The 13,726-nt window shown below is 38.3% G+C and overlaps 1 protein-coding gene across 16 annotated transcripts in view; it reads left to right on the top strand.

Annotated features, from left to right (window-relative positions):
• Positions 1–13,231, top strand: part of Mbnl1 (muscleblind like splicing regulator 1) — a 161,413-nt gene extending 148,182 nt beyond the window's left edge. For 11 of the 16 annotated variants that reach the window (XM_026408165.2, XM_026408174.2, XM_077795304.1 and 8 more), the window contains 4 exons: positions 4,273–4,308; positions 4,988–5,082; positions 8,048–8,122; positions 9,838–13,231. In XM_026408165.2, the coding sequence (XP_026263950.1) occupies positions 4,273–4,308; positions 4,988–5,082; positions 8,048–8,104 (188 nt within the window). In that variant the 3' untranslated portion in view covers positions 8,105–8,122; positions 9,838–13,231. The remainder of the gene's footprint in view (positions 1–4,272; positions 4,309–4,987; positions 5,083–8,047; positions 8,123–9,837) is intronic. The other 5 variants (XM_077795299.1, XM_077795301.1, XM_026408166.2 and 2 more) reach the window with 2 other exon arrangements.
• The last annotated feature ends 495 nt before the right edge of the window (positions 13,232–13,726 follow it).

Raw genomic sequence — 13,726 nt, 5'->3', positions numbered from 1 at the left:
GGTTGCTAAATCCTTAAGGCAGCTGACTGTATACAGGGAGAAGGATGCTGGCAAAACAGTCAGGGCTCAGGGCTGGGGTTATAGCTCAGTGGTGGAGCGCTTGCCTAGCATGGGAGGCATTGGGTTCTATCCTTGGCACCACATAAAAAAATAAAGTGATTGTGTCCATCTACAACTAAACTATTAAAAGTAAAAAAAAAAAAAAAATCAGGGTTCAATGGCAACCCAGCCAATTGGCTAAGAAAAATTGCTAGATTCAATGACTTTAAGAACAGGCTTGTCCTACATGGCGTCCACCCACTGCACGCACAAGTCCTCTCCTCTGTGTCCACTAGCGCTCCTTCAGTCCTTAGCTCCCTCTTCCCTTTCCTCTCTTTGGCCTCCCCTCCCATCACCTTTCCCTCTTCCATCCATCCATCCGTCCATTCAGTCAGTCAGCAGACATCTGGTCTTACGCCACATTTTGTGTCCATATTTACCCCAGGGATTGCAAACTCAGTTCTCAGGGAGACTCTAGGATCCAGAAATGTTTAAAGAAAATCTCAGTGTGCATCCTATAGGGGAGGCACAGACACCCCAGCTAGAAGCCCGCTCTCCTCTGTCCTCAGACCTACCTGTTTCTTACTTTTGTTCCAGGGCTCTCCAATCTAGTGGTCACGCCTCACGCCGAGTCACTTGTGTTCCATGATCTCGTTTTCCCCTCCAGCAATATCAAAAGGTTGTCTTAACACTCCAGTTTTAGCAGTGAGCAGTCTGGGACCAACAAAGGCCCAGCAGTTTGCCTACAAGTTCAATGATTTACAAGGTTTAGCTAGAACTTGAACTCAGGACAGGGGACGTGGCTTAGTCTCTGTATCTGTGAGCTTATGACGAAAATATCAACACAATGACTCAGGAGAATGGAATCAACCCTTACTGATCACCTAACTCCCTGCATAATGTCTCATGACCTCCATTTTATTTAAAGACAAATATTAAGTGAAATTCACATTGAATTTTTTTTTTTTTTCGATTTTAGGTATATACTGCTCTTTTTAGAACTTGATCACTCTTCAGGACTAAATTGATTGTTGATGCAGATTATGCATAATCTAGGGCCTTCTTAGGATGTAGGTATGAATTTAATTTTACCCTGTAATGAGAGTATGTCAGAAATATCATTTTATTTACATTGTTTCTTTTTCTTGAATTTAAATTAAGCACAACTCTAAAACTCCAAGTTTCCTTCCTTCGAGATAAGAGGCATTACAGGCCTCCTCCCTCCGACTTCCTCCTCCCTCCTGATCCCACCTCAGGGTGAAGCCTGTGCAGCCCATGATCTCAGCTGACTCCCCCTTCTCCATTCTCCAGCCACCAGGGCTCATTGGTGATGCAATCATTGCAAGCCACCAGAGCTCTGTAAGACAGGTCCCCGGGGCTCTGAACCTGCTTAGGTAGGAGCACCCCTGCCCTTAAGGTCCTGCTCCTGTGGGCCATTGTGAAAGCATGGGCTTCCTGCATACCTGCATAGCTGCTACTGGCCTCCGCAGGGCCTTGAGGACCTTTCCTCTGGTCCTCCATTGCCATCTCTGCCTGCCTGAAACACATCCGTCCTCTCCCTCCCCAGCACACCTCCTTCAGTCCGTGTGGGCTTTGGCTTATATACCACTACGAGAAAAAAGGGACCGAAGGCCGGGAGACTCCCTCAGGTGTTGGGGCTGCAGGGTGGGGTGGGGGAACATAGAAGACAAAAGATATCCAGCTTGTCACTTTTATTACGATCAGTAAATGTGAATATAATAATTTATACTCATATGATTACATATCAATAAAAGTTTATAATAAAAATAAGAAGGTGCCACTTATTTGGGATATCAGTTTTGATAAATCAGTTGTGACTTTACTCCTAAAATGATAGACATTAATTTTAGAAGATTTAAAATCACCTTTAATTCTTATAATAAACCTAAAGAGACCTGAATTATCGCATGGAAATTTCAACTTCCCAACCAAGCCTTATTACGATTCTTTTTCTCTCTTCTACTTCTTTCCTTTCTCCTTAACATAGATTTAAATGTGCATACATTTCATTTTAAATTAGCTTGCTCTTGTTTTTCCTGCATCTTCACACAGATCAATTAAAAATTTAATTAAAAACACTGTGTAACTAAAACAGCACGTTCCACAGAAACACACCATTCTGTTGTGCAAATATCTTTGTAGGGGAAATTGGAAATTGACAAATACAGTCACTTAAATTTTGCCTTGTACTGAAAACTGAGGAAAAATTTAAATTGGCTCTTTGTGCCTCTTTATTAGTAAATGAAACCATTTGAAGTAAAGTTGGATATTATGGTCATTTCACAAGAGCTTTTTGCTCATGGTAAGAGGGTCCTACAGCATTATGTCTCTGTATCTGTGAGTTTCTGCACCTGGCTAGTATTTTCATTGCTGCCTGATGTTTATTTGCCGCAAATCCCTCTCAGAACTGTGTGCGCTGGTTATGATGGTAATGAGGAAGATAAGTCAAACCGAAGCTGAACTCATAAAAGCTCTAGGGCTCTAGAGAGATGGCGTAAGGTAACCTCCTTTCAACATGTGTAGGCTTAATCACAGGGGCTGGAGCACCGTGGTCAGACTGCAGCATAATGGCAAACAGTCAATTTAGAACCAACAGCCTGCACAGGACCTAAACTGGCTTAAGGATTCCTTAAAATACCACCTTACTCTTCAGCGTTTCTTTCCCAGTCCTCTTGCCCTACCATTAGGGGGAGATGGTTCACAAAAGCTAGACCCAGTATTCAATTTTGCTTGCTCTTCTGTCTCAAATTAACTTCTGTATAATTATTGGCTTGTTTCTGTTGTCTTTCACAAGTCTTTACTCAGTAGTAGTAGCAAATGACAGAGATAGTCCAGTGTCTTAAATAACACCTGTCAATACCACATGACTCCTCCTGCAGGGTGCCTCCCTAGACCCTCCTGAGGTTAATCACTGATCTTGTGGCCACATTCTAACTGTGAACACAGACTAATTGGCAGCTGGGACAGGGGTTCCAACTAAGTAGTCCCAGCCTCGGCTGAGTCCTCAGTGGCAGCTTTGTTTTGTAAGGCCACCTCTCACAAGACTCAATTGGCAGATTTTTTTTTTCCTAACAAATGTTCATCCCAGATGCTGCTAGTATTTAAACAGGATGTGCCAAGATTTAGATAGAAATATAAAATCATTTGATATTTTGAAACCTAGAAGTCTAAAATAATCTCTTAGAAAGAACAGTAGATCTCCATATGGGAAAGTGCCCTGTTCTTGGTAAAAATAAATAGATTTCCAATATTTCTATGTCAGAAAGAACAGGAGCTATATGTGGAACATTTATTTTTACTTAGCATGGTCAAACAATTGGGAACATTGATGCTAACACTCCGTATGTGATACGTGCATCTTCATTATTTCCCACTCAGGGATTTTATTGAAGTCTAATTAGCAATTTCTTATGTGTGAAATTTTGTAACATTGGCTACTCCAGGAATCTGGAGACTCTAAACCAGCAATGAAAACCAGCTTCTTTTCCCTACCAAGTAAACCCACTGGAGACTTTACGTCTGTTCCTCCTTTAGTGCTTTTTCTTCATTTTAATTCCAAAGTAAGGCGATAAAGAAGTCTCACTTTCTTTTTGTGTATAGTTGATTGCTTGATATCCCTCCAAATAAAATTCCTGTATGGATGCCCCCAGCCCCCTTGTGTCTGTGTGGTCGGTGCTGCAGTGAACAGAGGAATAAAGCTCAGGGAATTTAAATAAATGTTTTGGTCTTGTCACATTGTTAAGTCAGTTTTTTGTGCATTGATATTTAGCATTTTAATAATAAATAATATCTCAAACTATTTAGCATGTGTTCAATCTAAAGAAAACGTTAATACATTCATGTGTCAAAGTCAGAAATAGCAAACAGCCAGATGGCTAGGAACCAGATTCAAAAAAAGCCAATTCAAATATTATTTTCAAAAGAATTGAGCAGGTTTAAATTTTTCCAAATACTTTCCTGGTAGGCGGTAATTAAGAGAAACAAAGTGTACAGGCACACAGTTAACCGGCCTTTATTCTTCACTCAAGACTAGTTCTGATTGATCACTGTGCTGTTGTATGATTTGATTGTGCTGACAGTTACATGCCACTGTCCCATAATAACAATTTTTCTTCTTTGTTCAAATGAATTTCCTAATTACACGTGTGATGGGATGTTTTAATTCTTTTCCCTTTTCAAATCCACCTTCCTGTTGCAATGCATGATGGGCAGGCTCAATATTGTGCATGACACCCGCTACAAGTGTTGGTAGGTGCCAGCTTTGTTTCTTGATTATCTTAAACCTATGGTGCACCTCACAGCCCCTCAAAATCCACTGCTAAGTTTAACTTGATCTATTGGGCAAGTCCATTCCCTTTTACTAACACCTGTCAATTAAATGCCATTTTCTATTTAATTGACATGGACTCACATCAATGTTTTCTTTACACACAACAGTTTCCTTGAATCACCTTTGGTGGATTTTGATTGGACTATGAGTTCTGGTGTGTAAAAAAAAATCTATTTCATAAAAGTAATAAACTGTATATTTTTGTAATAGTAAATAATAAAAATAGACTTTTACTCAAACGGATAACTGAATATATGAAGTAAATACCTGTATTTTGACTTAGATTTTGAATGTCTGTTGAACACTATATAAAATTCTTGTTTTTGACTTAGAAAATTAAGCCTGTTTGTGTCAATTTTCTTGATTTGATGGTAACAAGCTTTTTTTCCCCTTTTTTTTCTCTTCCATCCCCCTCCCCTTCTCTCCTTGGAATGTTGTCCTGCTTTGCGCTGTGCATGTCACTCGCTGGTGATGATGTCCTGTCACATGGCTTCTTGCTCTGATAAATACCATGCCCCATGACCTCTCCGTGTTGCCATGGTTTCCATATCGCTACACTCTTCTGTATGTTTGCTTATATGATTTTCCCTCCGAAAGTTCCCATGGTGCACGGTGCTACGCCAGCCACTGTGTCCGCAGCAACAACATCTGCCACAAGTGTTCCCTTCGCTGCAACAGCCACAGCCAACCAGGTTTGCTAATTTACAGCTTTGTTTCTTAAAAACCAACTCGGATAGGGCTCCATCCTGCAGCCTTGGCGCACGCGGACCTCCGGCTGAGCTCCGTGGGTGCTGTGTGCGCGAGGGCTGTGGAGGGTGCTTTGAGAAGCATGGGGTTTCAGAGATACCTCTTGTTGGCCTACACATTCTCTCTACGATGAGCAGCAGAATGCTTTTATGCCATTTATAAGTGCTCCAAAGTTGTCGCAGCTCCGTTTCTGAAGCTACTAAAATGGTATTTACACAAGCAATTCTCATTTGGTCTCAGCCGATTGTGCAGGCATTTTGACCAATCAAAAATGAAGACAGTTTTAAGATTTGGGTTTTTTTTTTTTTTTTGGAAAAACATTTGGTATGTTCAGTCCTCAGTTCTTAACTAAATTCTTACAAAAAGGAAGGTCCTTAAATGTATTGCATATGCCACAAATGACCACTCTTGTAAATAGTTTGATATAAAATTATTATAATTCGATTTGTTTGACAAGCACATTGCATAGTCAAAATTAGTTAAGTTTAATTACAGCTTCTCTAAGCTTTGATTCTCTTATGTTAAGCAAAAAGAAAAAAAGCTAAGTGCTGTTATTTCTATAATTACCCTGCATAAATGCTGGCGATATATGAAGGATAAAAGAAATCAAGTAGGGTAAATTGACAGACATTCTATGTTCCATACAAGTTTGTAGGGCAGCAGTTATGCAAGATACTTTTATGTGAAAGAAATCTATTTAAGAAATTTAAGTGTTATGATGTACAAGGGTGACTATTTAAAATAAAATTATTTAAAACATTTGAAATTCAAAACCTGCCACTGATTCCACCAGTGTTTCCTAAGCCCATTTATAAACATGTTCTAGAAAATACTGGTTGAGTTAAAGTCATGTTTATATAAAGTAAGTCTGGGCTTTGAATATTTAGAATGTTTCGGCTGAAAGGGTTCAGTGGCATTGGTACTATATGAAAACAGCTAAACCCAATTTCAGATAACCCACCGACTAAGGTTAAACCAAATGAGTCTCAAACGGACCAGTGTCAGGTGAGATTCCACATGTCGCCCCTTTGGAAGAGAGACCAATTAAGAGTCATCTGAACTTGTGGTTACTCCTCTGAGGAAGGGCCACCCTTATTTCTACAATACGTCATATAAAATTGATGAACTTTCAGCTGTTAGTATAGCCATTAAAAACTTTCAAAAGCATAATGCCAAAATGGACTTATTTTAAAGTTTCAGACAAGCTTTAAGCATTTCTTGGCAAAGAATCATCAGTTTTTCAGAAGCTTGTCAAAATAGCCCTGGATTTACACTAACACATCAGACTCATTTACAAGAATGCTGGGTGGTGCAGATGTGGCATGTTAGTGAGCAGCATTTGGCCGAGATATCTTAATGGATTCAGTGCCATCCACTGTGGCCCAGGTCTTTGGTGCCGACCTCTCGCGTGAGTCCCCCGCATGACTGTAGAATTGCTGGTGTAAGCAGAACTATAGCAAAGCCAATTTCAACATGCCCTTGGCCACCTGGGTTGTAGGGGACACTTTACTTTTTGCATTGTGCTGTGACCATTTCATGCATAATCTTGGGTCTTCATACTATTTTACAACCAAACAAAAGAAAAGGGAATGGATATATATATACACACATATATTATATCTACATATACATACATATGTATATGCCTACAGTACATTAGCAATGCTGGGAATAGCTGATGCCACAAACTGCAGCCTGCATGCATGCAGAGGTTTCTAGCTGGCCCTTCATCTGCATCGATTGGTGTTGAAGGTCCTTGGTATGTTTCGACAGCCCCATCCTTGATGCTTCTACACTGTTGGGTGCAGCATCCTGTCCTGCAGCAGCAGGAAAAATGGTATGAGAAGCTTCATTATGCTTGGAGCACATTTTCGTGCCATTTGCCAGTACCGTAAAATTGTGTAAAAATGTCAGCTAAGAAATGGAAATAAAATAGGGACCTATTAATACGCACTCCAGACTGTGGGTTGTAGTGTGGTGAATCAGCCTAGGATGTCTAAATCGAAACAACAAAAAAATGGCTTCACGTATGTGATTTCATTATTCTCCCATCCACCTTGCTGAAATGGGACATTTCATTTTATAGATTAGAGAAATTAGTTGCTTAGAGAAATTAGTTGCTTTGCACGAGGTCACACGGCCAGGAGACTGATTTTGAGTGTCAGAACCCAAGCTCCCAGCCTCTGACAGCCTCAGTCTGTTGGGCTGCCTCTCCCAGGCTCGGAGCCTTGAATTTGGGTTTGGAGGAAAATCAAGTCGCAAATTCAAAGTTCTTGGCTTTGGGGACTATTGAAATAAGTAACCCCTATATTGGTTTCTTATTGTATTTCTCTGACGTTCTCTAATTCTCTTGCCTGTTTAAAATACAGTAAGATGTGCAATCAAGATTCAAAGATGGCTCTAAGGCAAACCTGCGCTCCTAGTTCTTTTGAAATACTCCTTTATAATTCTTACCTGGTATTGTTAATTGGGGGGGGGGACTAAATGCCCTAATTCAAATGAAAATGTTAGAAATTTGGTTGCACAAAAATAGGCAAGTCATCTCCTCTCTGATTTCTATATTATTATTCAATAACCGAAACCGCAGGGGTGTGTGTGTGTGTAGGCCAACAAAAAGGGCTTCTTTCAATTACTGCTCTGCATGAATTTTTGGTAGTTTTACTTCTTTTACTTCCTAAAAACTGGTAACATCTATAGAATAGTATTTAACACAAAAATTAAAAAAACAAACTGAGTCGCTACTCTGGCATTGAAGTTGACATTAACGTACTGTTATGTTGACCAGATGAGGACTGTCACCTCGCAGCTGAATCTCACTGTTCTTTAAAAATTTAATAATAAGATGTCTTCATCTCTTGGTTGTTGGCTTGCTTGCATGGATCATTCATTAAATAATCTTTTATTTGCTAGATACCCATAATATCTGCCGAACATCTGACTAGCCACAAGTACGTTACCCAGATGTAGAATTGTCACCATTGAACAGTAAGTGCATTATCTGATGTACAGTCGCATATTCATGGTGGGTTTTTAAGTTGGCAGTTTTGTAGTGCACTTAAAATTGTATAAAACTTAGAGAAAATATGAATATAGAGCTCCTATTTTATCTTAGGTAGTTTATGAAGAATTTTATCATACAAATTTATAATTAAAATGTCAGTATCACTTAAACATACAAAATACTGAAGGATAATCATTTTCTTATTTCGTATTAGAAGTAAGCACAAGCATGAAAGAAAAAAAAAATGTGTCTTAAAAGTAATTAGAAGGTGTGGGCTAACTGGGGTGAACTTTTCTTTAAAAGCCCAAAGAGCAGGTATCTGGGTCGGCTTGGTCCCATAGTTCTGTTGTGGCTGTTGACTCTGCCCCACTGGAGCAGGGAACTTGGATGTGGCCATGTTCCAAGACAAGTTGGATTTTTTTTTTTTTTTTTAACAGGCTAGGTAGTAGGCTGGATTTGGCCCACAGCAGAGATCGTTATTAATTATGTTTTTCCTATTACCTGGCTAAATCCTAGATGAGAATAGGTACCCACCTCATCCACATGTCACTGTACACAGGGCCATTAGAGTGGAGTGAGTCTGACTTCACACAGCCCCATGTGCACATGCCCATGTGTGAACAGCCAGAGCCTTCACAGTCGAAGCCTTGGGGGACCGTGTGGTTCTGAGCATGTGGCCTTTGCTCGAAAATGGTCTGAAAGTCTTGTGTTTTGCCTTCAGAAACATTCTCTTACATACTTGCCAAGGCACCTGGTGTTCATTCTTAGAGGATATTTTATTTAGCGTGGGGACATTCCAGTTACAACTAATGCCCAGAAGCATGATAGGTACTTATTTTTACATTTAGAAGAAGCCACAACATAAAACTGACCCAGGTGAAAGAGATGGATGATGGTTCTTTGTTGCTTCCTTTTCTTCATTTACTTGGTCATTAACACATTTATGAGTGAGGTTTTGGTGCTACTTTGTGAGTCACCATGGCCTGGAGGAAAGGCTGTGAGTCACCTCTGTGTGAGGGAGGTTTGGAGACTTCTCCCTGAGCAGAGAAGAAAGGGCAGCTCTCTCCAGCAGAGTCAGGAAACAAACGAATCTGGACACTGAGGCAGTGGACATAGAGAAGGGAGGGCGGGGAGCCCCTACCACTGACCACCCATAGCAAGAGCCAGTGGCGGAGGACGTGTGGGCAGTCCCAGGGCCACAAGGACAGAAAGGAGAGGCTCTTTCCCGCAGCACTCCTGGAGCTGTGCTGTGCTCACCAGCACATGAGTGGAGTTGTGTGGCTGGCTTCCTTGATTCTCGTAAAGCAGTTTAGATAAGAAGGCTCGGGGTCCTGAACAATAGTCACATTTTTAGAATAAGCACATTATTTTGTAGTGTGTAGGCTTAGAAGAAGAGTTCTGCTGTTTCTGTGTTTTTTTAAAAAAAAAATTTGTCCTTTATACTTTTAGTTTAGTGATGGGAAATTTTAGAATAAAGTCTTAGTTTTTTTTAACTGTCCATCTCATTTCATTCCCGTGGAGATAAAAGACATATTATCCATTTTCACTGGTGAAGTTTTTGTTTTCACCTGAAGATTTAATGACATACATGTGAACAGAGTGTTTAATCAAGAAATGAAATTTTCATGTTAAGTATGTGTTGGAAACTGCTTACAGTGATGATCTGTTTTAACCAAGGTTATCTCTTTTTTCCTTGTAGATCATACTAAAGAGGAAAAGACAGTGTGCTTGGTTAGAGTAAAGGATGAGGTCATTAGCCATATTGTATATACCGTCAAGCTCCACACACAAACCCCTCAGCCACAAGACATCCACATATTGCATGTTACCAGAAGAAAAGACACCACGGAGATCCACCGCACACTGCTGCCTATACACTTTGTACATTTAATTGATATTTGTGCTGAGGTGATATTCCTGTCTAAAAGAACAACATTGTCTTTCTTTTGTAGCACAGAGTTATGCATTAAAATATGCATACATAATTAGTTTCCTATATATTCATGCCATCTTGAAAAGACAGACTATGGTGTAACCATGATTCTATTATGTATTGGTACGTCTGTAGACCAAGATATAATTTTTTAAAAAAATAAGTTTATTTCTTTCAAGGTTTACAAATAACAAAGGTGCACCTTGTATTTAAAATTGCCATTATAGATGAGAGCGTGCATGCACAGTCATTTTTGTTTAAGAGTAATATTTTTAATGTAATAGATTGTAAGGTGTGGTGAGGGAGGGATCTGACAGAGATGAATGTGCCAAGAAAAACCACAACTGTGTATATTTTAAAGCACATCATGGCTTTAAGTACCATGTTGTTAAGGATTCTCATGAAGTGCCATAGACTGTACATCAAATTAGAGTATTATTTCTTCAGTGTTATTGTTTTCAGAGCCACGTTTTGTTGCTTATTTGCTAGTACTAATCAATCAAAGGGCACCATTCTTTTTTTTTTTTGTTTTGTTTTTTTGGAAACCAAAGCTGTCTCAGAAATGGCCAATTTAACTACAGTAACAATAGACAGCACAACACAAACTCAATACAGATAAACTCACACATACTGGAGATATATATATAATAGATATATATAAAATTATTTTAATGCATTGTAGTGTAATATTTATGCATACTATACTGTATAACATTTTATTCAAAAGGGATATGCCATTTCTGAGACACGATAACAAAAAAATGTTTGAGGAAATTCTTTTGCTTCTATTTATAGCCTCTGTCAAAAGTCAAAAAGACTATAAATGCTTTGCAAAAATGGTTTCACGTTTGCTTCAATGCTTCATCACAGTCACATTGAAAATAGTGACTCTAAACAAAGAAGAAAGCAGCACTGTCATCAGATGCATGATAAACCAAAATATGAAAATGGGAAATGTTTAATTAACCTAGTAATTGGGTGGGTTATTAAGTACATGGGTGAATTTTATATGTGATTTGTTTTGTTCAGATTAACTGCTTATAGCCTTAGAAAGCCTTTTACAAAATTAAAAAAAAAATAGATGTGCATTCAGTTTTTAAGAATGGATTCATCCAAAGGAATTCCTTTTTTGTGGTTTGGATGTTGCAGCTAGTAAAAGGGTATTTTTGCTCTGTTCAGCAGTTCTATCAATTGCTGAAGTAGGGCCAGGTCACTGGTAGTTCTAGTGTGGAATGGGAGAAGCGAAAGTTCAGTTATAGAACTTTCCATACTTCCAAGTTTACTGCAAGTTTTTATGCTTGAGAGAGATGCTTTCTAATATAAGACTGATGTGTTGATTTTACTGATTGTACTGTACATCTATTAAAGCCTTAGATTATTACATTACGGGTTGGAACCCATACCAATGTAATTTCAATCGTGTTAAGAGAGTAATGGTGACTTCACATGTTATTGTAGTTAGTGACATTATAGAATATTACTTATTTTTCTTGTTAAAATGTAGTTTTTCATTTCCTACATTTATTAGATTTTCATTTTCTATTAACAATTGAATACCATTTCAGTTTATAGACTATTGTTTTATTAGATTTTACCAATGAATTTTTCAAAATACAAAAAAATTAAAGTAGTTGTTCCTTCATAACATACTCAGTTTTGAATTACATGTAGTGTCATATGAATATTCGTATTATTGTTAACTAAATGATTTATATTTTACTGATTTAATATTACAGTGTAAGAATGTCAGTCATTGTTAGTTCTTGTCTAGTTTTCATTAAAAGAACAAAGATCTTTTATATGGATATCTTATAAATATATAATCATTGCTAAGTAAGAAGTTAAGTTGTTGCTATCGCAACAATCCTGGCAGACAATTGAGTAATATTTTGATGATTTATTTTGTTTGTAATTAGTTATTATAAGAAGATCTAGATCCTAGATATTAGAATAAAATTTATTTTCTACTGTATCCATTTCAAATGTTAAAGTATTGTTTAATATTTTTGAAATCCCTGAATATCAGGCCTTGTTATAAATAAGCTGCATAATCAATAAATAGAACAAGGGACTTTTTGTTGATAATCCAAATACTCAAAGTTTACGTAATGAGAATTATAGCGTGTGTGCAAACTCTTGAGGGTTGATTATGCTGCAATGGAGCATGTTGGGATGTCTAGAGAGAAGGTTGACTTTTTGCACTTCTGTATATAGTCAAAAGAGAGAAACCTGTATAATAGTAAGATCTTATTTTGAATAAAAACGTCTATAATTACAAGGAGTTTTGTTAAGGCTGATCAATGACAGACTGAGCAGAATTGCTTGCAAAAGTGGCTCAGAGTTAGCGCTCCACACCCCTTCACACGTGTTGCTTTGCTTTTTGTGGACAGCTTGTAGTTTGCCAGGATCTTTTCAGCTGGGAAGATATGCCATCCTTCCAAGATCTCATGACTGACGAAAACTCCATTGGGCCAGATCTGCCTGAAGATCATTACCAAAAAATAGCAGGTACTTCGACCATCATGGTGAAATCATGGATCAGATATTCCGTACATTTTTCAAAACTACTGCATGTTTAAAACTTCAACAGACAAAACAAAAGAAGGAACTATTCTAAGGACATAAATTGTTCAGATCAGTTTCTGCCAATTTCAGTGGTTTATTGTTCACAAAAAAGAAATCTTCAAAATGAATATCGACTTTCACAAAATCTAAACCATGAACAGGCAAACCAAACAGCACACCGTAGCTCTAGTTGTTATGTGATTGTTTTTAATTGCTGTAGGATCCTGTTCTTTCAGCAGGTGAAAAAATAAAACACAGTTCAAATTTCACGGTTTTCATTTTCAACTCGGAAGCACTCAAAAAAAGCCAAATGTAATGATGGGCACTTGTTCCTGAATCGAAGCCCCCGCCCCTGCGAGGGTCGCAATGTTGCACTTATGGCAACCGCCACTTTCATCTGCTGAAAGGACACATGTGCTTGGTTTTACTATTATGTAATCACAACTTACTTTCTGCTAGTAGTTGCTTAAAATTATGTATTTTGTCTTGGGCTGCAATTTGTTTTATGCTTATTTTATTATTACTGCAGTAGTTGACTTTGCTGTATGGAAAAATAAAGTGAAATTGCCCTAATAAAACTTCTCTTTCTTAAGTATCTTTGTGTATCTGAGATTGAGTGACAAGTTATTTCTGGGCATTTCATATGCTCACGCGTATACCTCCTTATCAACACGTGGGTGTGTAAGTTCATTATCTTTTCTTATTCTTTTGAGGATTGAACCCTGGGATGCTTGACCAGTGAGCACATCCCCAGCCCTTTTTTAATTTTTTTTTTTTTAATTTTGAGACAGAGTCTCACTGAGTTGCTGGGGGCCCCGCTAAGTTGCTGAGGCTGGCTTTGATCTGATGATCCTCCCACTTGAGCCTCCCAAGCCACTGGGATTATAGGCACATGGTGCTGTGCCTGGCCATTATCTGGTTTTAGAAGATTTCAAGGAAGGCATTTACTTCTTTCTTACTAATAATTTTTTTAACTGATTTAGGTAAACAGATTTATTTTATTTTTCCCACTTTTTTTGGTGCATTATAACTGTCCATAATGTTGGATCCAGTGTTACATATTCATATGTGCACACAATACACATTCAGC

The sequence above is a fragment of the Urocitellus parryii genome, chromosome 2 (assembly GCF_045843805.1).
Source record: "Urocitellus parryii isolate mUroPar1 chromosome 2, mUroPar1.hap1, whole genome shotgun sequence".
NCBI classification, from domain to species: Eukaryota; Metazoa; Chordata; class Mammalia; order Rodentia; family Sciuridae; genus Urocitellus; species Urocitellus parryii.
Note: the sequence above shows the minus strand (reverse complement) of the source record. Positions and strands in the feature narration are given on the sequence as shown.